The sequence below is a fragment of the Callospermophilus lateralis genome, chromosome 13 (genome assembly GCF_048772815.1).
Source record: "Callospermophilus lateralis isolate mCalLat2 chromosome 13, mCalLat2.hap1, whole genome shotgun sequence".
Taxonomy (NCBI): Eukaryota; Metazoa; Chordata; class Mammalia; order Rodentia; family Sciuridae; genus Callospermophilus; species Callospermophilus lateralis.
The window spans coordinates 106,589,800-106,614,638 of NC_135317.1; the positions used below are offsets into that span (position 1 = coordinate 106,589,800).

General features: G+C 52.8%; 1 protein-coding gene across 1 annotated transcript; it reads left to right on the plus strand.

Moving 5' to 3' along the window:
• On the plus strand, positions 1-24,068 carry Dpt (dermatopontin). The gene is made up of 4 exons (XM_076831759.2): positions 1-357; positions 11,862-11,987; positions 19,864-19,971; positions 23,671-24,068. Exons 1-4 carry the CDS (start codon positions 47-49, stop codon positions 23,735-23,737), a joined length of 612 nt encoding a protein of 203 aa, XP_076687874.1. The 5' UTR covers positions 1-46; the 3' UTR covers positions 23,738-24,068.
• Positions 24,069-24,839: the final 771 nt, after the last annotated feature.

Below are 24,839 nucleotides of genomic sequence, written 5' to 3' on the forward strand. Positions count from 1 at the left end.
GCCCGGCAGACCTAGGGTGACATTTTTTTGCCAAACGCCAGCAAGCATGGACCTCACTGTCCTATGGGTGCTCCTGCCGCTGGTCACCGTGGCCTGGGGCCAGTATGGCGACTGGTACCCGTACCAGCAGTACCAGCAGTACCAGGACTACAGCGATGACGGGTGGGTGAACCTGAACCGGCAGGGCTTCAGCTTCCAGTGTCCCCACGGGCAGGTCGTGGTGGCCGTGAGGAGCATCTTCAGCAAGAAGGAGGGCTCTGACCGGCAGTGGAACTATGCCTGCATGCCCACGCCGCAGCGCCTGGGGGAGCCCACGGAGTGCTGGTGGGAGGAGATCAACAGGGCCGGCATGGAATGGTAAGGCTGCGGGTGGGGCTCACACCCCTGGCCCCGGACTCTCAGGGGATGGGGTGCCCACCGCCCGGCACATCCTGCACCTCGCCTTCCCCGCACCTTCCCCTAGCGTGCTTCAGGTGGGGCAGGGCTGCCCAGTGACAGACAGGACACAGACCCCAGGTGGCCACGGGCAGGTGGGCTCCCTGAGGTTTTGTTCCTTCCAGGGATAGAACCTACTCGTGATTGGGTCCAGGGGCCGGTGGGGTCTGCAGAATGGACACGGACAGGAACTGAAATTGCTTAAGAAACGTTATGGTGACCTCACACTGCAGTGACATTGGAATCCCATTTCCAGTTTGTGATTTTTTAAACTATTTTACAAAAGCATTGGTCCCCAGGAGTTGGGTGAAAAGAAACAATTGGACCCTCCACACAGAGAGTTTGAGAAATATTGATTTAGAGAAGTGACTGGGGAGAGGAGAGAGGAACTGGGGCAAAGGCAAGAGAAAGAGTGGTTCTCCGGCCCTGCCTCCATGTTCTCTCAGTTGTGGGGACCGAGAACCTTCTCTCTGTCCTCCCCTGAGGGTATGGGACAGGTTCCAGCTTGCACTTCCCCTAGTGAGAGCAGGTAGGGGTGACCGTCCCAGCCAGGTCCAGCTCCAGGGGCACTTGATCAGAAGCCCATCTCAGCACCAGGTTTTCACAACACCTGGGTGGAGCCTGGGCTTTGGGGTCTGGGGCAGAGGGCAGAGGGCAGAGGCCAACCTGGGGAGACAGGCCTGGGGAGCAGGAAGTCCACTGGCCAGCTGCCAGGGTGTGTCTGTGGAGCGAGCCAGACGGCTCTATGGGGGCTGCAGTGGCACTGTGTGGCGTGGGGGTGGGGAGGCTCCATCATAAAACAGGGGTCACACGACCACAGTCCAAGAGGAAGAGACCCCCGTGGGTGGAGGAGCCAGGTGAGAGGGGCCTCTGACAAAAACAGCTGCTGTTTATTGAGTGCTGACCCTAAGCAGGCACCAGGCTGAGCCTCTGTATGGATTATCTCATTTAATGCTCCAAACAAATCCATGAATCGTTCCATAGGTAGACAAACTGTGGTTTTAGAACTGGTGCTTCTCCTCAGCTGGGAAGCTGAGATTTGGATCCAGAAAGTCTTAGCTCCCAAGATGATGTGCTTAGCTGCAGGGACAGGCTCTGAGAGGCACTCCTGCCACCCAGCGAGGGCCCTGGCCCTGAAGCCCACCCTCTGTTGGCAGAGCCTGGGCCACAGGACCGGCGCCAGGCTAGCCCTTTATCCTGGGCGAGGCGGATCTCAAGCTCAGGGCCAGCCTGAAGAGCCAGCCTGGTTACTGCAGCTGAGCAGGGGACCCGTGGGTCTGGGGAAGGGTGGGGAGGGATAGCTGTGGGCAGGGAGTTGGGCCCAGAGGCTGCCTGCACAGCCCTAGTGGCCATCCTCGTCCATCCCTGTGCCTCTGGCAGGCAGATTTAACGATCCCAAACCCCTTCAGACAGATGGCTGGCTCCGAGATCAGGCCTGCTTGAGGACAGGACAGAGTCCAGCACTCCCCGCAGCCAGGCTCGCTGCCGGCATGCAGCACGGAAATGACCTAGTTACACTGTCCCTCCAGGCCTCCGTCTCAGGCCCCTCATGTGGCTAGGGCCTCGTTCTGACAGCCTTTGTAGGGCAGCCGTACAGGAGCACGCAGCCGAGCTCCTCAAACGCGGCAGGACAGCCCTGTGCCGAGTTGGGAGGACTGGGCGTGGATCCTGGTGCTAGTGACCATGTGCAACGTGACCTTGGCCCAGGGCTCCGCTCTCCGGGCTCCCAGCTCATTGGAAATGGGCACTCAGCCTGGGCAAGCTCTGCGGCCGGGGGAGGCACGGCGCACCTGGAAGTGCCCTGCTTTTCTTGCTGTCTGCGGATCCTTTGTCCCCCGTGCCAGAGAGGGAAGCCACGGATGTCTAGTCTTCACCGTGCCAGCTCACGGCTGGTTTGTCAGGAACCCCCAAGCAGAGAGGGAGGAGGTGACGTCACAGGTTTGGTTTGGCCCCTGGGAGCCTAGAGACAAGCTGACCGCCATCTCCCCTCCTCCTCTCCACACTCTGGTGTGCAGGGTCCAGTGACCCTTCCTTTCTCCCTTCCACCTGCTGTTGATCTTCTCCCCCTCCGCTGATCACAGGCTGAACATGCAGAACAGCCTCTTTCCTGTGGGACTTGGCCACCCCAGACTGATGCCAATTAACCCCCAGGTATTTTTTCAGATGATTATGACTTTAACTCAGACTCCAGTTTCAGTGAAATATTTGAAAGGAAAGAAATTGCTCACAGGCTGGGGAGCAATCACGTCTGCCCATAGGCTGCCAGCTCTTGTCCTTTCTGGGGGAAGCGTCCATGGTTGTGTGCAACTTGGCCACCTTACATAAGCAATTCAGCGTATGTTTTATTTTAAGAGGGGGAGAGTTGCAAACACAAGTGTGACAACAGTATTCAGGGCCTGCCGGAGAACCTTGATAATGGGGCACCATCTCTAAAGGACACTGCCATCAGAGCCCCGTGCCTGTAAAGCCAGGGTTCCTCCTGTTTCTCTGCTGAAAACCCGCTCTTGGGATGCTGGATTCCCAAGCCCAGACGCCCACCTCCACCACAATGATGGCCAGGAGGTGTGTGTTTTCCCTGAGGACAGGCCTGGGCTACTCCCAGGGGATGTTCGCTGACTTGGGTTGGCATGGTCCTGTGTAAAGCAAGACAAAGCTGGAATGTTCTAGGGAGTCTGGGATGCTGTGTGGTGGAAGGACCTGGGACCAGGGAGCCTGTTGTGTCATCTCTCAGCTCCGCGGCCTCAGAGAACTGAGAGAACATGGAGTCAGGGCAGAGAGAACCACTGCATTCTACTTGCCTTTGCCTCCACTCCTCTGTCTTCTGCTCCTTACCCTGGCACAGGAAGGAGAGGAGGAGAGGATACCCACCTCACATGCCGGTAGAGGGCGTTAACGGGGATGCTACAGGAAAAGGTACCCAGCGCTCTAAAACAGGTCTGCATCTAGACCCACGCCTGGCTCATGACTTCCCACCGATGGGCAGCTCAGAAAGATCTAGTGAATGAGGCGTTTGATGAGGCCTCTTTCGGGCAAAGCAGACCTCACAGAACTGAATTTGGAGGAAGAGTGTCCTGTGTGCGGGCACCGTTTATACTAGAGCTGAATTCATGAATTCGCCCACGACAGTTCAGACAATGAGAAGAAGGAAAACTGCCCCTCAGGGCTGTGTCAGCTTCCAGGGGAATCGGAAGCGGGACTTGTCAGGCGGGAACTTGGTTTCCATGGCCACTGTAGTGAAGCCCAAGGCTCTGCACCACCCAGGCCAGCCGCCCCCTTCCTGGTTCTGAGTCAGGGCAGGGCCCCGCCTTCCCTGGGTCAGCACAGCCCACCCTCTAAGCTTCCTCTACTGCAGTAGCCCTATGGCCCAGGGGGTGCTGGTGTCCTTGGCCCCGTAAGCACGTGGTGAGTGATATGTCTCCTCAGTGCTGGGGGTGCTCCCAGTTCCAACCCCGGCCCCCATTCCCTGCAAGGTTCCCGTGAAGGAGGTCACTCTGCTCTGTCTTTGATTCCCAGCCTTCCCGAGTCTACGACAAGAGCTTGGCTTTATTGTTCACATCTCATTTTGGTTTTCCACATGTGCCAAGATGCAGAATGGTCTTTGAAGACCTCCTGAGGATCTCGGAGACACGCCAGGGGGATTGCCGACGCATGTTCCTGCCGCAGGATGCGTCCCCGATTCAGCTGGCATTCTCCCATGGTCTTACTGTCTCCATGATTTAAAAAGTAGACCACTGAACTCTTTATTTCAAAAGCTATAAAGACCAAATGTCACACGGCATCTGGTTTGAATCCTGGAACAGAAAAAGGGGCATTAGTAGAAAAACCGGTGGAATCCCAGTGAAGTCTGAAGATTGGGCTGGTTACTTCCTTAGGAGTCACAAACACCCCCAGGTTCTGAAAGGTAGCCCCCAGGGCAGCCAGGATGGAGGGCAGACATCAGTCTCGTGTGTTGTCTTTAAAGCTCTTAGGTAAGTGTAAAGCTTCTTCAAAATGAAAGGCTAACAGGCACGTAAAACCGAAGGCTGTGGAGTACACCTGGAATTTAAAAGGCAAACTGACCATAGCCAAAACCAGGAATCGCAGGTTGGAAGGCCCCGGGAGCAGTCTTCTTGCCCCACAGATTAGGAGGTGAAGCCCCAAGGAAGTAGCAGTTGAGAAGGCAGTGAAACGGGACATTACTGCAAGCGCTGTGGTCCTGAGCCTGATCCATGTGGGGACGGGTGGCTTATGATCTAGTCCTTGTTCACACGCTTTCCTCCATCCAGTGCTTATGGTCATTAACTTTGCAGACTGAAGGGATCTGAGGGTCCCTCACACAGGGTCTGTGCTCTGGACTAGGTCCTGTCCGGCCTTGTGGGCCTTCACCGCCGCAGTGGAAAGCAGGCGTACTCGCTGTGTCGGTCGGAACACGGCAGAACAGGGCTCTGAAGAGGGAGACCCACCGCCGGCTCATTGCTCAGGAAGGGCAGGGCAGCCAGCTGGACATCCAGGGTCAGGGGCCGGGGAGAGGTGCTGATAAGGCCGTGGTGTGGGCTGAGCCAAAGAAGTCATCGAATCCACAAAGCCAGGACTTCTGAGGGCAAGAAGGCCGCGGGGGAGAGCGGGTTGGCAGATCCAGGACTCCTGCTGACCTTCCTTCCCTCCAAGTCACTCTCAGTACTGGGAACCCATAGTCTGGGAGCAAAGCGCTCTTGGCTCCTGTGAGGAAGGCAAAATCCACTTCTTCCTTCAGAGATTTGCCTGTCTCTGGGCTCCTGCCCGCTACGATCCTCCAATCAGTAAGAGACTTGCAGAGTCGGGAGATGTGCGTGTGCTTCTGAAGATCTAAGGACTTTGGGGTCAGACAGAAAATTCCCCAAACATAGCCCCAGCACGTCCTTGACCCAGCCAGGCCAACCCTCAAACCCTCAGGCTCTGCATCTATGGAAACAATGCCCCACGGTGGTTGTGGGAATTAAATGAGGTAACGCGTGTATTTTACTGGCTGTGTGTCCTTAGGAAAATTATCTAGCCTCTCTAAACCTGCATTTACATTGTTGTGACCAACAATGACTACTCTGTGGAAATCAGGGCTCGTGGGGATAAACATCACATTGTCCACAACTTACAAAGTTGGAGCAGAAATCCAAATTGCTGGGTTACAGATTGTCTGATACCTACCATTTTGCTTTTAAAGCACCTAGTTCAATTATAATCTCTAAACTTTAAATGCACGCTATCAGTAGCTTGTTACAACTTAATACTCACTGAAGTAGCATTGGACCTTGCCTGAAAGGCCTGGAATTGCTTCCAGGACAGAGAACGCCTCTCTCAAGATGCTCTGGATCTTCTTAGGGCCTTTGTGGTAGTCTCCGCAACTTGAATTTTTCCAAAATGGGCCAGGACCTCTGTTTTAGGGAGGTGTTCGCCCTCTATCTTGTGCCAGGTCTTTCCATCCAGAGAAGCTGCTTCGTGTCTTGATGCCTGGTCCCGACTGCTGACCTGAACCTGGACGTGGACAGCAGGACTCTTACCTAGTTGCAGGCAGGAGGGGGGCAGACTGGGCACAGCGGGGCTTTGCTCACGCCCTACCTTTGGAAGGAGGATGGGTCATAGGTGGTGACACGCCACAGGCTGCTCAGTGACAGGACATGTTGTATGAGGTATATATTGACCTGTCACAAGGAAGACAAAGCAGTGTGAGCTGCAGTGTCAGGGAAGGAGGACCTCTTGGAGTCGGGGAGGTGGGGATCTACATTCTGAGGCTGGTCTCATGGTCCCCTGGAAGCATCCAACCTGACAACTCTGATTGCAAGCCCCAAAGAAAGTGGTGTCAGGAAATTAGTGTGTAGCTCCTCTTTCTATTAAAGCATAAATATTTATGAGCATAGTAATAATAACTAGCTCTTCTCCTGCCTTTTAATAGCATGTGCAGACAGCTGACAAACAGCATCTCTTCCCCTTCACATGATCCTGTCACTTCGCAGAGATGGGTACATGTGTCAGCAGAAGGGTGAGATGGATCGTGGAGTCATTGGGTTTGGGCATAAGAGAAAAATCCAGAACTCTAAAAGCTCCTTTGACCGGGCAACCTGCCTCCCAGCTGGGTTTGCCCCTGCCCTGCCCTCCCTGCCTGGTGGTCCCCATCTGCTTCTTGTCTCCGATGTCTACCACCACAAGGTCTGCTCATCGGTACCAGACCTCCAGCAAGGTTCCCAGACCACATGCGACGCCATCCACAGAGCAGGTTCTACGGAATGTTTGTGGAAAGACTCAGCGAACCTTCCACAGTTCTGCAGACCAGGTTTTGAGAGCCTGACAGCAAATTAAAGAATTATTCTGGGGAGAACAGAATTGCCAAAAGTTCAAGCTTTGAAAGAATGAAGCCCTCCTGGTGCAACTGAGAGCCCCATCCAGCATTAGGAAATGGGAGGAAATTTGAGGGAGTTAGGAGGCCACGCCACACGGCCCCCACATCGCAGGGAGCCAGTCGCTGGTGTGGATCACAGTCAGAACTGACCTGGCCCATCTCTGCAGTGGGGTCGGGGATAGGACAGCACACCTTGACTGCACCTGTATATTTGGGAGCTGGGATGAAAACAACCAGCACAACCAGCCTGTCTGTTGTGTAAGACTTTGAGAGCTCTTGACCTCAGCGGTTCTGTGTCCCTTTACCCCCTTCTACACCCAAGCCAACCCCACTGCAGCTGCCAAGAGGTCACACTTTCTGTAAGTCTAACCTGGGCCCAGCAGGGAAGGAGGGACCGGAGCTCAATGCAGCAGCTCACACACAAACCACAGGCTCACCCACCTCCCAGATCTGGCTTCTGCTGTCCTTCCTGCCCAGTGGCCCTGGACTTAATGCAGAATCCAGACAAAATGAGAAAGCTTGGCCAGAGTGACCGGAAATAGGGCAATATAGACTTAATTTTCGTGCTCCCCCAAAGCTCACAGGCATGAGCTCTGGCCGAGGATAAATCCTAACTTGGATCCTGGACCTTCAGTTACACCTTGGCATTATGTCCTGGAATCCTCTCAGTGGCTTAGGTGGGGCTCCACAGAACATGTTGAGGTCAGAGCTGGGCCCAGCACTCTGTCTGCTGACCTCCAAGGGGCTCCTTCTCTGTGTCCTGCTGATTCTGTTTTGCTATTGCAGAGGCAGAAGAAATTTTCTGTCTGAAATTTGCTTTCAGAGTGATGGCCTGAGATTAGCCATTTTCAGAAAGGTCATTTTCTGAGAACAATCTGAAAATGTTCTTGTCAGAGGAGGAGTAATTGCCCAGTGATTTTCCTCTAGGAAGTCTCTAGTATCAGGTGGAGCAGGGCTAATATTGCTGCAGTTTGTGACACTGAAATTGACTCTCAGGCTTCTGGGGGACGGTGAGAGAGCAGGGGAGAGAGGGAAGCAGGAGGCGCCTCTCTGGGTGTCCTGCAGACCGCTCAGGAGAGACAAGTGGGTGCCGTGGAGTGAATCAGAGGCTCGGCACCTCCTCGCACCACTGTTTCCTTTGGAATCGAGTTGGGGTAACGGTAGCAAGGTAGGCCCTCCAGCTCCCCCCCGCCCGGTCAGGCTCCCCCATTTCCTTTCTGTAGGCCTGGCCCCTGTGCCTACGATCCCGCAGCTGAGGTCAGTGGGCAGGTGTCACTGCACCAGAAGCTTTGCAAACAGTGAGGGACAGAGAGAGCCCCGCAGGAGAGGGCTTGTGGAGCAGAGCACCCCGGCGCCCCGCCCTCTGCAGGCCGCTGAGGGAGAAGGCAGATGGCTCACCAGCTCCATGGAAACCCGTGGAGGGAGTTTCAGGGCCTTTCCCAGACTTGAGTGATGGGCTCTTACAAGTCACTTCTGCCTCTGAAATGGGAAATGGCTGGTCAGTCACAGTTCATCCATTCTTCCATTAACATTGCAGGGCCAGGGTCAGGGCCTACGAGGAATGCAAAATAAAGATTAAATGACTATTTCCCACAGGACTGCACTTCCTCTGGAGGTGATAAGACATAATAAAGCATCTGTGCTGCAGTGCGGGTGGCCAGACTCCTACAGCAGCGAGCTCTGCCTCAGGGAGGCAGTCGCTAGGGTGTATGGGAGTCCACCTGTCACTCGAGGGGAGTGGCTTCACCAAGTGCACCCCCAGCGACTGCAGAGGAGATGAAATACAATGACAGCCTGGAGCTGGGTGCAGTGGTGCACATCTAATACCAGTGACTCAGGAGCTGAGCCAGGAGGATTGCAAGTTCAAAGCCAGCCTCAGCAACTTAGCAAGATCCTAAGCAACTTAGCAAGACACTGTCTCTAACTAAAAAATAAAAAAGGGCTGGGCCCCAGATCAGTGGTTAAGCACCCTGGGTTCAGTCCCTGGAACCAAACAATAATATTAATAATGACAGCCAGGAGAGATTTATTAAGCATTGAACACCACTCTCCTAGGAACCTTATGTGCACTGTCTTATGTGATCTGCACAGTGAGCTGGTAAGTATGTGCAACTATTATGTCCACTTTACAGATGAGACACTGAGGCCATTGGGGAAGGAAGCCAGGGTGCCAGGTGTCAGGGCTAACAGTGGCAGCAGGGCCCCTGCTCTGAGCCTCTCTGCTGCACCACTCTGCACGCCGTGGAAACGCATCACTCCAAAACCCCGTCCTGGAAGGAATGATTCTCACTACCAGCTCCTGGAGCAGGCTCACTCTACCGAAAGGCAGCCTAACTGATGCAGGAGCAGGTTGGCAGTTCACCCTGTGTTCCTAGGCCTGGCGCCTGTGGGGTCCAGTCGGTCTCCTCTGGGCAGTGTTACCTGAGGTGGTGTGTGAGAAGGTGACACAGCACGCTTCCCACTTGGGGCCAACGGGCTACCAGACTGGCTGCCGGCCAGCGGGGAATTCGTGGAACTTGGCTTGCCCTCAGTACTCTGCTCAGCTTATCTCCCTGCGTTTATTTCTACTTAAGGGAACTTTTTGCCGTGGAACCCTGTCTGCTGAGGGTTGCTGAGTGCACAGGACAATGGGAGCTGTGGCACCGTGGCTCCAGGGAGGTCACAGCCCAGCCCAGTCCTGAGGGCTCTGTCAGAGGAAAGCCGCAGCCCAGCGCTGGAGAGAGGCAGAACCCAGCACCATGTGCTGCTCCTTCTCCCCCCAGATACGCAGGAGCTTGGCTCTGACTCTTAGAGCTCCTGCTGAGGTCGCCTCTCCCCCACGTTGCTAGGAATTGGGCAGCAGAGAGCATGCTGGGAGATGGGCCCCAGAGCTACCCACGGCGCTCCCCCCAGTAGCCCAAATGTGCATGTGTGTGGTTGAGTACCCGGATACCCAACGAATGGAAAGGGAAGACGCCTTCCAACCAGGGAAAAGCAACCTAATTAATGTCTAGATTCCTCAGATCTACGAGTTCATTTCCAGCAATGAAAAGGAACAAAATAAAATCCAGTTGCCAACAGCGTTGGTCTGTGTGCCAGCAAGGCCTCTCCCCGGCCAGCCCGGGCACTTACTGTTACCTTGCTTCTGAGACTTTCTGGGGACTTTTCTTTTCTGGACAAACAGGCTGTGTCCCAGCAGCCATCAGGCTGTGTAACAAACCACCTGCTGTGCCCACTCTTGAAAGGGGACGAAAATGCCAAGACACGGAGGTGGCTAAAGACCTATTTTGTAAGAGTTTGTTCTGGGGTTGAATGTGTCCTTCAAAGTTCACGTATGGGACACTTTATCCCCAAATCCATGTAGATGGGTCCATTGAGAGGCGGTCATGGGGGAGGGGCCCTATGATGGCACTGGGTGTTCTAAGAAGGCAAATAGAGGCCCAAGCTGGCCTACTCGCTCTGCCTGGCCTGAGATGGCCTCCGCCACATTAAGGTCCAGAGCTCAGGACCAGGCGACTGGATTTCCCAGCCACCAGAACTACAGAGACCTCTCCTCTTTATAAACCACTGAGCCAGGTATTTGGATGGCAATAGAACACAGGCCAGGGCAGTCCGTGAAGGTCATGTTTGTGTAAGGTGAGAACCCTCTGAGCAGCACCCTCATCATCCCAGCAGAAAGGGGCAAAACTTAGGGTGCTGTGGGCTTTGGGGGATGGGAGAAGGTGGTGCTGGAGATGGGACAGAGGAAGAAATATCTGCACTGCTCCAAGCCCACCCTTAGTGAAGAAGGTGCCGTCAGATACAAGGGACAGTTCCAGGAGCAGCACAGCACAGCACAGCTGAGCACAAGTGAAGCTGCTTTCTGGACCATGGACGGGGCGGAGCTGCCACGTGTGAGGAGCAGGGCTTGGTGCTAGGACAGGAAGGACCCTTCCATTGGCCTGCTGCTCCTCTGTGGGGAGTGCTCCACCTCTCTGGCCTCTCTGCAGCACTGGGGCAGCTGGGGACCCTGTGGCACTAGGGCTTGGACAAGGCTCCTGGACAACGCTGAGAACCTGGGGTGGTAGCCCTGGACAGATCCCTGCACACTTCTGGGCTTGGATGCTGTTAGCAGAGAATAGTCCATGGATTTGAGTTCCTCAATTCTCTGGATTTATATGTGTCTCCTCCTCCTCCTTCTTTATTTATTTGTTCTAATTAGTTATGACAGCAGGATGCATTTTGATGCATTGTACACAAATGGAGCACAACTTTTCATTTCTCTGGTTGTACATGATGTAGTCACATCGTATGTTTAGTCGCACATGTACCTAGGGTAATGAAGTACATCTCATTCCTCCATCTTTCCTGCCCCCATACCTCCTCTCCTCCTCTCTGCCCAAAGTTCCCCCATTCTTCCCATGTCCTGTCCCTAATTATGCATCAGCATCTGCATATCAGAGAGAACATTCAGCCCAACACTTATTATAGCTTGTATTCTTGATAATTGCCATTCTGACAGGGGTGAGATGAAATCTTAATTTTGATTTGCATTTCTCTAATTACTAGAGGAGTTGAACATTTTTTCATATATTTGTGGATTGATTGTGTATCTGCTTCTGAGAAATGTCTGTTCGGTTCCGTAGCCCAATTATTGATTGGGTTATTTATTTTTTTGGTGTTAAGTTTTTTGAGCTCTTTGTGTATCTTGGAAATAGTGCACTATCTCATATGCGTGTAGTAAAGATGTTCTCCCACCTCTTAAGTTCAGTAAAATGATTAATATTATCTTTTACTTTAAATGGCCTGAAAAATATACAATGTTGCATTTGTAAAATTCATAACCACCTGTTTTTGTATTCCTTCACCTAACTACATATCCATAGAGGTGTCTCAGGAGCAGTGTCCCCTAACTTCCTCCAGTTGAAAGACTCTGAGTCATTTGAATATTAATGGTGAGCATTTGTCATTTCTACATAACTTCTATTTTTTTTTGTATAAAAAGGGACTATATTGTTAGGATCAGGCCAGGGAAGGAGCAGGTGGTGTCAGGGGGATCTCGGGAAGGTCTGTTTGTGTGTCAGCGTCTTAGGTTCTGGGTCTGCTCTCTCCTCCTCAGGTACCAGACGTGCTCCAACAACGGGCTGGTGGCGGGCTTCCAGAGCCGCTACTTCGAGTCGGTGCTGGACCGGGAGTGGCAGTTTTACTGCTGCCGCTACAGCAAGAGGTGCCCGTACTCCTGCTGGTGAGTCCCTCCTGACCCTGGGGCTGCAGGGAAGCCCGTGAGGATGGGGGATCGCATTAGAATTGCTGCACTGCAGGGAGCTGGCAGCTGCCTTCTCTGACCAGAAGGGAGACAACATGGAGCAAGGACGGGCCTGACCCCAAGTGGCCCAGCCACTTCCCAGGGGTGCTGAGCCTTGAGCTGAGGCCTGCCGACCGTGGGCCTGTGCTTCTTCCCTCCTCCATGCCAGCTCCCTGTCACATCCAAGGCTGCAAGACCCACTTGGGAGCCTGGATCCCCGCGTCCCCCTGGGAGAAACCAGCCCTGTCGTGGGTTAGTTCTAGGATATAGTTACAGACAGAAAAGGAGCTGCTGCTCTTTTCTGGATCAATTTGAAATCACAGCTTGTGAGGTTTTGTTCTTCTCCTCTCCTCGGCTCATGTCCAGTGTCCACCGACCTAAGCTTCCAGTGGACCGGGAGAATGTGTTTGTTATTCACCCAGATAACTCAGTCCCACGTCCTTACAAGCCTGGTGTTTCTGCCTTGGACAAAGGGACCCAAAATGTCACAACACTTGAAGGCTGGTTCAGGCTAGTGATTCATCTCTGCAGTCTGATGCTTGGCAGGACAGCCTGGCGGGTTCTGTGTGCCTCTGCCATCAGACAGTGTTACTCCACAGAGGCCCAAGAGGCTGCGGTGTCCCTAGGGAGAGAGACAGCCTGAAGCACTGACAGGGAACCCAGAGTCCCTTCAGTTGAGGTCTGTGGCTGCCTGAAGGAGCAGCGCCCTCCCCAGCTCCCCAGCTCCCCAACCTCCTTCCACAAAGCCTCCTGCACCTGGTCCTGGTGAGTCCCAAATCGAAGGTCCCAGCCAGGGAGTAGGTGGAAGGAGTCTCTGTGTGTCCTCCTGCAAGCTCTCCTCTCTCTCCCTCCTCCCCTCCCCACAGCACAGCCTCTTACTCTCTGAACAGCCTCAGTGCTTTGGGGGACAGTGTCTTTGGGGGACAGAGGGGTGGTGCACTTAAGCAGGTTTTGCAGAAGTTTGCCGGGTCTGGAGCCCCGCCCTCCCTCAAGGCCATCCATGGATGATGGCTGGGAACCAGGTGTTTGAGGGCTTCCGAGCCTCTGATGCCTCAGTTCCAGAGGTGCACTGTCTTCAAAGAGAGGATGAAGGTTCCAGAGAGGAGAGGGGAGGGGGTGAGAGACTGCCAGCCTGCTGGGGCCTGAGGAGTGGCCTTCTGCTGTGTTCCTGCCCCATCTGCTTGTCTCAGGATGGAACCAGCCTCCCTCTGGCATTCAAAGCCTTCAAGATGTCAATAAGCTACCTGGGCGGCAAGCACAGCTGGCCCTTGACAATTTCCTGGGCAAGGCTCCTGAGGAGTGACAGGGGATGGGGTCAGGTGCCTCTGACTCGTCCTGGGTGCTCCTCTTCTCAGGATCTGCTGTGTTCCATGAGCCTGTGCGCCTGGTTTTTCTGCCCAGGCGTCCACGTGCCCCTGATTAATCAGGTTGGCGCACGGACGGTCATGTTCCTGAACCAGATGGATTTATCGGTTTGTGTCCTGCAGCTGGGCCTGGTGTTGTGGATTTGTGCTGACAGGTGTGGGATCATCCGGCCTCAGAACTGAGACTCCACGCGGAGTGGCTTACGGTGGACTTTCTCAGGAGGGCAGGGCAAGCGGACCCTGAGGGGAGTCCCCTGGGTGTACCTCCACTTGGAGGGCTCTACTTCTCTATGGTGTTAGAGCTGAGAGCTGCCCTGGCCACAGGAAATGGTGCCTGTTCAAGGAAACCTCGCAGGAGCGGCAGAACGGGCATCTACTGAGCACCAGGGCAGGCTGTGAGACTCACTGCCCACGCGTGTCTAGACACTTCAGGGGCAGACTTAAACTGCCCGAGTCATGGCGTTCTAGAGTGTCTTTCTAAATTGGCTGAGACCTCTGGGGCACACTTCTTCAGCTTCTCAGCATATGGCCTGGCACAAAGTCGACCCTGAATAAACCTGTGAAATGAGTAACTGCCCGTTGCTCGGCCTAGGGACGGGCGCTGGGGAGGACTGGCGGCTGTGATAGAGCTTTCCAGTCGATAAAGACATCTTTTGTGTGCATTATTTTACTGAATCCTTTTAACAGCCTTGCCGAGGGAAGTGAGAACTGGGTGCAGCACTTTCCCACCGTGAAAGGCTGATGACTCTCTGACACAAAACCTCCCCTTACATCACTGTAACGGGCTGGTCTCCCTCCAGGGAACTCGGCTCCCACAGTGGGGACCACCCTCTTCCCCTTGGAAAGCATCGTGCACTGTTTTGAACTAGCAAAGTGTCCAGCATCTCTGTGCTGAGAGCATTTAGGGATTTGGACATGCCACCACTCTGGGCTGGAAAAAACAGATCACGAGCCAACTCCCAAATGAGTGCAGGATTTATTTGTTTGGTGGGAACCAAGGTGCCGCTCTGATGTGGGCCTGTGCAGTCTCTGGCTAGGCAGTGCGGCTCGCTCATCCTGGCTAGAGAGCACATTCCTGATGGATGCGGACACACGGTGACCCAACGGTCCCCGCCGGATCGGACGAGCGTGTGAACTTGCATGTACTTATTTGTGAGGGAGAATTTAAATTCCTGGTCCAGTGGTCCGCAAACCACAAACACATGTCCCTGGAGGCGCCCCAGCCCTTCAGAGACCGCTGGGCTCACTTCCACTCTCCAAGCAGGCCCAGCTGCTGCTCCTCGCACGCCAGCCTGTCTCCTGGCCGGGCAGGGACCGGGGGTGTCCCCGGAGCCAGAGGCCTGCACTGAGCAATTGTTTCCTTTTCTAAATGGTCTGCGGTCTTTAGCGGGTTCTCTGGAAAATACATCTTGGCAGGAAAATAAGGCATCAACTTGCCTGACCCTTACATCTCCCTTCATCCCAGGGGTTCTGTGCCTCTCAGACGTCACATTCCCCACTCCTAGCTCCCCAATCTCCGTCCCCAAGTCCCAAGCCAGAGTGTGGTTTTCCCGAGGTCCTGGACAGCCCTAGTTAACAACAGAATCGGTGAAGCTGCCCATTGCTTTCTCTCCCATTCCAGAGCATCCAGTCAAAGCTCAGGGCCTGTCCTCAAGTCCATACCTCAGTGCAGGACGCGGTGGGTCTGCCAGCCCTCTCCCCGTCCTGCTGTGACAGGGACAGGAAGGACTCACAGGTCCCTCCGTTGTGCTGTTGCCCTGCCCCTGAAGGGTAGCCTCTGATTCCGGCTTTCCCAGAGGCCTGGTGGGAGGGCAGTTCTTTGTGGATTCCTCCCCAAGAGCTGGAAGTGTTGGGAATCCCCAGGGTTTGAGGCCCCACTAACAGCCTCACCTTGTGTGGCACAAGCCACCAGGCCCTCCTCCTGCCCAACAGCAGCCCCTCTGGGCAGAACGGGTCCTCCATTTCCTCAGCTGGAGTGGCCGTGTCACTACTGAGCCATGTTCATAATTCAGAGCTGTCCTTGCTGCCACACACGGCCAGGGCCTCCCGCCACGTCCCCCTCCCGGGACTCCAACCTCAGACACAGGAATTTCCGTTGCGTCTGGCGGCTCACCCGAGTCTGGGTCCTCTGGCTGCTGGAAGTGACGAGGCCCCGTGGGCAGGTCTGGTCCTTCATTCCACCTCGTGGGCCTCACCCCTCTCCTGGGCTCCAGAGGCGACCATTCAGCTCTCCACACAGTAACTGCTCACCAGTCGGCCCACGAACGTGAGTGGATATAAAGTGAGTAGAATTTGTAAATTTGGGTTGAGCTCCCGATGGGGAGGAGGAGGGCGGCTTTTGCTGTGGAAGGGAGCCTGTGCTCATGTGTCGGTCGCGGAACCTCACACACAGGAGCTGCGACACTATCACACAGAGCCGGAGCTGAGGGCAGCGGCTGCGACCTTCTTCGGAGGGCTGGGCAGGGCCATCTCTTTGCACAGCGCCGAGCCGTCTCTCACCTGGTGAGGAAAGAAGAGACCTCCAGGAGCAGCAGCAGAGCCAGGAGGTGGTCACTTCAGCGGAGGGGGCTGTTGGCGTGACATCCTGTGGCTGATGAAGTCAACTGAGTCACCACAAAGGTGCTTGCCGGCCAGGCCTGGGCTGGGACAGAGGCCAGAAACTCGGTTCCAAGAGAGCAAGGAGAAGAATGCTCAGGGATGTTCCTCTTCCAACGTAAGCCGGAGATATCCCTGGGACTGTGTTCCCTGGGTGGTGACACTCACCGAACTGATGAAACATGAACCCCCAGATGCCACCAGAAGACGGCCAGGGACGTCGGACACTCGCTCTCCCATCCCAGCTCCAGGGTGCAGGCAGAGGTCTTGGTCCTTCAGCCCCACTGGCCAAGCCCAGCCCTCTGGGGGTAACCAGGGTACTTATTCCTTCGTGGGCACCTTTCTTTATATTGGGGAGCTAGGAGTGGGGAATGCGACGTCTGAGAGGCACAGAACCCCTGGGATGAAGGGAGATGTAAGGGTCAGGCAATGGGTTTTATTTTTCCTATGTTTGCAAAAATAATTGAAATGGTTCTGTTGCAACACCTGTTGGTGATACCAGGGCATCACTGAAGCGGACAAGGCGGCCTCCTCGGACAGGTTCTCGTTCCCGGCTGCTTTGCTGGAGAATCTCTGTAGAGAGGGTGGATCATGAGCAGGCTGGGGTGACCCAAGAAAGCTCTCGGTGATTTGCTGTCCGGATGGGGCATCTTCTTGCTGGCTGAGTGTGGGGTTCCCCTGACCTCTCCTACACAGGCTCCGAGAAGGAGTGCGTGGCGCCACGTGCCGATGACCCTGAGCTCACCGTGTGGCCATCAGCAGGAAGCACGACACGGTGACACTGTTTTAATCAAATGCTGAATATGTGGGGCTGGCCTGCCAGAGGACATCAGAACAGGATATTTAAAATTAGGCACTAGTCAGGTCCACAAATTAAGCAAAGCCACCCTCCGGACCCCCTCCCTCCATCATGTCACGCTGAAGGCTTCTTTGAAATGTGGGTCAAGGCTCAGTATGAAGTGGCTGTGCCAACATTTCCCTGGAGTGACCTGGAAATTCACAAGAAAGCTGGACCACCCCTGTCCTGAGGAAGGCCAACGCCACATCCCACAGGCCCCTGACCATGGGGCCTCCTCATAGTGTCTTCCCGACTAGTCCCTACACCCTGTCTCTCTCAGTGTCTAGCTCTGAAAGTCCAAATTCTTTCTTCTCTCAGAGGAGCTATTGATTACAGGGCCTTTCATTTATTAGGAGAGAGAGAGAGAGAGGGAGGGAGGAGAGGGAACGAGATCATCAACAGCTAAATGGAGACATCCATCTGGTTCCAAAATACAGCCTCCTGGGCCACATCGAAACACAAGTTCTTGGCCTGGGAGATAGCTCAGTTAGTAGAGTGCTCACCTTGCATGCACAAGGCCCTGGGTTCTAATCCCCACGCCACAAAATAAATAAATAAATAAACAAGTTCTTGCTATGGGTGGTGTTTGGAGGTTCTCATCCTACAGTGATGGAGTCATGTCTCCCTCCGTATTCTTGGTTTCAGAAAGTAGGGGTGATTTCTGTCAATACCCAACTTCTTTTACGGTCTCCCTTACTCAGGATTTTGGAAGCAATTCTAAACTTGACCTCATGGTTTTATGATACAAAACAAAGCAATAGCCAAACATCAAACAAAACGGAACCCAACTGGGACCAGTGAGCATGTGTTACACCTTCCCCAGAACATTCTAGAAACCCCCTGGGCAGCATCCCTGTCTACAGGAGGCTTCTCAGAAGCACGGTCCAGTTGGGCAGGCAGCCTTGGGTCTGTCTGTGGTCAGACATGAGCTCATAGAGTCCTCATTGATGAAAGCATTGCACCATCTTTCCCCGCTTCGGGGCTTAACGCTTCTTGCTGTTTATCAAAATACGCAAGTTTTTCTTCCCCACTTAATTCCAAATATATTTAACTTACCAAGTAATCAGAGGGCAAATTGTAGTGGCCAATAAAAACTTCAGAAATGAAAATCTAGCCTGATTATTTCCAAATAGTTTTGGCAATTGAATTTAGCCCAATTCACTATTGCCAAATACAGAACACTCTCTTGGCAGAAGTGAAAACATGATTGGTTATTAACCTTTTTACCTCATGTGCAAACAGTTTTGTTCTGGAAAGCATTTTATGTTCCCTGAAATAAAAGGATTTCCCTCACAGAAAAACTCACTGGCAATATTCATGTTCTCAGTAATCCCCTCTTTTGGGGGAGGGGGGTAAACATCAGCTCAGCCCTATTAGAACCTTCAAGGATCACAAAGCAGTGGGATTCAAACGAGGCCCGATTAGGTCCACGGATGGGACAGTTAACTGACATTTTCATTAGAAATAGGAAGTCCATGGGGTCCGGGGTTGTGGCTCAGTGGCAGAGCGCTTGCCTAGCATGTGAGAGGCACTGAGTTTGATTCTCAGCACTGCAAAGAAAGAAAGAAAGAAAGAAAGAAAGAAAGAAAGAAAGAAAGGTTTTAAAAAACAAATCTTTAACAAAAAAAGAAAGAAAAAGAGAGAGAGAGAGGAAGTCCTGCCTCCAGGTCTCTGTAGAGGCCCCAATGGGCCCCTGAACTAACAGCCTGGTTTTCCTTCATCTGCACGTCAGACAGACACACGCAGCCTGCTCTGGCCTGGGCTTAGCGTCTGATAGAGCATAATCATGTCTAGAGAAAGACAAAGATAGAAGGAGGGGAGATGAGCCATGTGGGTGGAATGACCATGAGCCAGGGGTGGCCTTGGTTTCTGCTCCTGTCCGGAACTCCTGGGCTGACCACTGTCCTGCTGCACCCAAACCAGGATCCTCCAAGGACCCCTGCAGCTGAAAACTCAGGCTTCTCAAGATTTCATGACCATCCTTCTCATCTTAAGAGGAAGATCATCGGTCTACGGTGGGGAAGATCTTTCCACCATCCATATGCAATGATCTGGTCAACCTAAGCCAAATGGAATCCCTGATGCTCACTCACTAGCTGTTTCCTGGGCAGCCCTGGGGATGTGGATAGACTTGGAGAACCCACTTCACACTGAAAAGACTCTCTTGGTCTGAAGACCCCAGGATCAAAGCCCTTATGAGAACCCAGGGCCTCTAGATTTACTCTAGGATGAACCACAAGAAGCCTACTCAAGAGAAACCTAGAATTGACCCTACCTTGGGGAAAAAGAGAAGGAAAAAGAGGAAGAAGAGGAAGAAACAGATATCTTTAATGATTCCACATCTGGTATTAAGGTGGCTTCCATTCTTTTATAAGAACAGAAAACAGATTAAATGACTCTCCCAAGGACATTTATTTATTTTGCAAATATTTACTATGTACCAGGAACTGTTTTAGTTGCCAGAGAAACGTACACAACAAAAACTTCACATTTGTGGAGCTTACATTTTAGTTGAATAATTCTGAACACTTTTTCAATTGTGACCCATGATAAGAAATATGTATTGAACTATCACACAATAGGTACATCACATCAATATACATATCCATACAAAAAATTTACATCTCCATACTAACTGATCTTTATTGCATGCAATGCATTCTCTGATATCTTCTGGTCTTTTTATTTCTTCCTTTTTTAAAAGCGGTCATAGCCAAATCAATTTTATGATCTAATAATGAGTCATGGTCCACATTTTGTGAGCATCATCCCGGGTGGCTTGACTAGAATGTTACTATTTGATGCTGCTTCCAAGCTAGGAAGTCTGTGGCTCTTCTTGTACAGCCAGGAACTGGAGGGTGGGGACGGGAGAAGGCTGCAGTCCCTGGGGCCTGGAGGGGCTCGGAGCGGGCTGTAGCCCAAGATGTCCCCCTCGCCTCTCTCCGTACGGTTTTCTGCTTGCTCCCTGCCATCATGGCCAGCTTGATCTTTTCCCCCGGCCCTCTTTGTGCTCCCACAGGCTGACGACAGAATACCCAGGCCACTACGGGGAGGAAATAGACATGATCTCCTACAACTACGATTACTACATGCGAGGAGCGACCACCACTTTCTCTGCCGTGGAAAGGTGAGGTGGGGACCCCTTCCCCGGGGTCGGGGGCAGCAGAGGTAGGAACTGGTTCTAGATGAGATCATGCAGGAACAGCTGGCTGGGCTTTCTCTCCCTGAGTTTCCTGCTCGGTCAAGGGCTAGCCCAGGAGTTGGCTGGACAGCAGGAGGAAAGGAGAGGTGAGCTGGTGTGAGGAGCTCTGCTCACAGGGCGGCTCCCCTGGGAGACGAGGGTGGATCCCACCTGCTCCCAGGGGAGTCCTAAACCTGGTGTCCCTTGATGTCCCCAGCTCCTCCCCACATTGATTTCAAAGAGCACTTCTCACCAAACATCAGAAGAAGAAGGCAAAAATGGTTGGCAGAGTGTCCACTGTCACACTGGACCCTGTCCAATCCTGATGCTACATGACCCCCACTTTGGGAAGGAAGAGAGGAGAGGAGGGGCATGGGAGGGAAGGAATACAATGGCCCACTGTCTTAGTCAGTGGGTAGCTGTGACATAAAACCTTAGGCTGGGTGATTTATAAAAGAACGAAAGTTATTGCTCACCTTCTGGAGGCTAAGAAGCCCAAGATCAAGGTGCCAGCAGATTCGTGTCTGGGAAGGACTGTTCTATGCTGTAAAGGACACTTCCTGTGTCCTCACAGGCAGACTGGACAAGGCAGCTCCTTTTCAGCCTCTGTATTAGGGCACTAATCCCAGGGGTGAGGGCAGAGCCGCTAAGACTTAGTCACCTCCCAAGAGACTCCACCTCTTAATGCTAGTACACCAGGTGTCAGGTTCCAGACTAGGAATCTGGCGTGAGGCACTAACAGTCAGACCTCAGGGCACCCACTAAACATAATTACAATGAAAAAGGAATACCTCAATCCTTGACAACACTAGAATTTTTTTTTTTTCATGAAAGAGGAAACTTTAAAGAAGAAAGAAAAAAAATGAGCTTTTAAAATTCCCTCTCTCATGGTCAGCTCCCAACCCTATCTAGAATACATCAAGACAAAACAATAAGAAAACAAAAATCAAAATTCCTGCAGATATGTCCTTCCCCTGGAGTTCGGCCCAGTTCCACTACGATATAGAGAGGTACAAGGTATTCAGGGGTCAAAGATTGGCTTGCCTATTTTTAGTAAGGTGGTGGTCACTCTGTACAGAAGTGAATTCCTAGAAAATGACCAGTGCATATTTTGCAAACTGAATAAAACTTACATTAGCTCATTAGATAACCATGCTGAATTTGAGTGTGACTTATCTTTTGTGTATATTTATGTTTTCAAATGAGATTACACCTCCTTTTACTGAAGATAACTTATTTAAGATGGCATAGAGTTTTTTTTGTTTTTTAAGAAAGACATTAAGTAGCTCTGGAAAACCCCAGGAGATATTGGAGGCTCCATGAAGAACAAAACACCCACAGGAGAGACCCACAGTTATCATAACTTAACTCACTTAGTTACCTATTTTCTAAAAAGAGCAACTTAGAGAATATTACTTAGAATGAAACCCGTTTCATCAATGAGAAGAAACAGCTGAATGATGCGACGTACAACAAAAATATTTAAACAAAAGGAAGGCCAAGAACTCAGTGGACAAGGGAAACTGTGCCATCGGGCAGGGAGGTGTTCCCCACAGTGCAACAGGCAACTGCCGCATAGTAGGGTGTCCAGTGCTCCTAACAGTGTCTCCAGGTCAGAAAGAAATTGATTCTGCGTTTCCTGGGTAAGAAGGCAGAAAAGAATACAGTACAGAGAGAAGGGCATCCAAAATTATTGCAAAATAAATATATTTTGGCAGTTCAAATGTGCAATTCCTGATAGTTAGGAAATGTTCGGTCTTGTGGATAATCTAGAATCATAGAAAATTGAGGAATGCATCATTGCATTGTTTTAAAATGAATACCCCCCCCCAAAAAAAATAAAATGAGTACACCCATGCAATTCTGCTGCTGTTGCTAATATCAGCGGCTTAAGGATCTCTAAGTTGGGTTTCTTGGCCCTTGTGAAGATGCTGAGGCCCAGGTTGGAAGGTACGGCCGTGAGACTCCCTGGGCACCTGCCCGCCTTCATATGCAAATCATGGCGGTTCCCTCTTAGTAAAGAACTCGGGGACTGGCACGACCACTGTGGACATCTGGAGACAGACAGACAGAGGTGTGTCCTGTGGTTCTGCATGTACACATTGGATGCCGCTAGTGTCCCATCCCCAGTTGTGATAAGCAAAACTGTTTGCAGACATTGCCAAACATTCACTCGGGAGCAAAGGCACCCCTGGATGAAAACCCTGTCCTGGAAGGAAACCAGAGATGGAGCCTGGGGGGAGAGCTTGCTCCTCTGAGGACCAAGAATTTCTCTTGGCATTGATTAGGCAATTAGTTAACTAAAAATTAGTTGATTTTTCTTAAAAATCAGTAGAAATGCTGGGCTGTAAAGTCTGATTTACCTCTGTTTCTTGGTACATAGGTACACAAGACTGGCCGCCAATCTGCTAAATATCTAAAACAAGCCATGTCCTCTGTTGACATTTGTAGAAACACACACCAATGAATAGCTGATAGATCATCCGGAGCCTCAGAGGCTCGTGCTAGGTGTCTCCTCCCTACTGTCCTACACAGGTACCTGGAGCAGTGGGCAGCACTGGGAAGCCTGCGTGGGCTGCTCCAGCGGGCGCATCGATCCCCAGAACCGGTGGTCATCCCACTTCCCATTCAGAAGTTAACTCTGAATCAAAGGATCCCAGGGTGTTTGGGGAGGGTTTGAATGATTGAATACAGGGAGACTATTTTTGCCCTTTATCGGGACTGGGCAAAGGGTATATGACAGGGGCACCTTGCTGGGGGGCAGCATGGTGTGAGGTCCAGCAGACTTGGAGTCTGACACCATCACCTATTACTCGTGTTCCCTAAAAGCCATCACTTAGCCCTCCCAGCCTGCCTCTGCCCCTCAACCCAAATCACGTGGGATGCTGAGAGAGCAGGCTGGGTGCGTTGGAGGGGCTTCCAGTCCAGTCACCAGTGACACTGTTAAATGGTGCTGGGTCAGCAGAGCGTCGGGCAGGGTGGCACCCAAGAGATCGTAATTAAATGGTTGAATGAAGACATGACCCTGTTCTTAGCAAGGAACCTTCCCTGACATGTAGCCACACCAAAGTTGAGCAATTCTGTGTCCCCTTGGGCCCCTCCCCACTAGGACTCAAGGGCCATTCCATTTCCTGTGTTCCAGAATGCAGGCATTTCCTTTTCACCTGGGGAGGGGGGTCCTACGTGGTCCCCTCCCTTCATTTCTCTGCTTAGTGCTTTCTTTAGAGACACACAAGAGGTGCAGGGTGGACTGGCACAGTGAGCGCTCAGTCAAGAGGGGTTCCACGAGAACACAGTGGCCCCAGAGAAAGAAGTTTCGTCACAGTGGAGGCAGAGGGTGTCAAACAAGTGCTTTCACCACGCCGCTAGCCTCTGGTCCTTGAGGTGCTCAGGGGACCCTGTGGGGAGCTGGCCACCAGGGAGGAACAGGAGCCTCTGTGTGGCTGGAACCTCGCTGTCCCCTTGCAAGGGGCAGCCAGGCCTCCTGCAGATGATTCGGTTCTCTGGGGACTTCATGGACAAGTCCTCCAAGGACACGGTGAGCTTTGGTGTCCCTGCACTCCCAGATCCATCCTGTCCCCCAGCAGGTCCTTCCGCTGGTGGGTGGCTCTTCTCCCTGACGTTCCTTTCCCACTGTCCCCACAGGGATCGCCAGTGGAAGTTCATCATGTGCCGCATGACAGATTACGACTGCGAATTTGCAAACGCTTAGATCCGCCCCCGCCAGACCTGGGCGAAGGGAAGGGGCCGGGAGTCCCAATGTCCTGCTTGTGACGTCAGCCGGAACCCCCCCCTAGCTGTTTCTGCAGCTCTTTCTTCTCCCTGATGCGGAACAGCCGTGCCAGCCGCCTGGGTCTTTCTCATGGCACCACATTTATAAGGACATCCACAATTAAGCTGCGTTTCTCGCTTTCAACATATTCCGTAGCAACTGTCTCCCGTGACTGTTGACACTCCTTGCAGGGCACGTGCCCACTGGGCTCCCAGGCCGCCTCCTGGGGCCTGGCTCGCCTTGCTGCTGCTTTACTGTAAAATGAGCTCACAGTGACCTGGGAGGGAGGGAGGGAGAGGGCGGGTGGGCAGAACTTGGGGAGGGGTGTAGCACAGGTGCTCTAAGCTAAGTCTGTTGGAATGACACCCAGGGTCTTCACAAAGCAGGCCTCTGCCTCGAAGTGACGTGTTTCCACCCCCCTCCACAGGGTCTCTGTGCTCCAGGAGACCTGCAAGTGAAAGGGGGTGTGGAGGGGGTGAGGGCAGAGTTGAACCTCCTCAACTCAAAGGTGAAGGTCCGTCTACCACAATGAGGACGCGCAGGGGCCACGGAGCCGCAGAATCATGTCAAGAGGAAGGTCAGAGAGTGGGTCTCAGACTGGGAGCTTGGCGAGATGAGCATGGCCGGGTCGCTCTGGGGAATGGAAGTAGTGTGGGGTTACTGGCAGCCAGAGGCAGGCCCAGGACTCCCGGGGGGGCTGGCACATGCCTGCAGCCCTGGGGCCGCTGGCCAAGCCTCCTGCACTGGGCCTGGGTGTCTGGGTGGGAAAGGTGGTCTTGAGGATTCCTGCCTAGGTTAGCACGGGTGTCCTCTGCTGAGGTGAGACGCTCTTCCTCCTATATATGTCTGTCCCTGGCCCTTTGTACTCTCCTCCTCATAAAAGGAATAAAATTTTTAACATTACTGTGCTGCAAATAGCAAGGGTCCGTCTTGCTCCCTCCCCCTCCCCTTTCTGATTAGTCATTCATTCATTCTGCAAACCCAGCCCAGCCTTGTGATTCGCCCAGGACCCTGGAACACAAAGATGACGCTGGCAGAGTCG

Coding starts and splice junctions, on each gene's coding strand:
- Dpt (XM_076831759.2), top strand. CDS start 47: ATGGACCTCACTGTCCTATGGGTGCTCCTGCCGCTGGTCACCGTGGCC. Junction 358..11,861: donor AACAGGGCCGGCATGGAATG/GTAAGGCTGCGG, acceptor TCTCCTCCTCAG/GTACCAGACGTGCTCCAACA. Junction 19,972..23,670: donor ACTTTCTCTGCCGTGGAAAG/GTGAGGTGGGGA, acceptor CTGTCCCCACAG/GGATCGCCAGTGGAAGTTCA.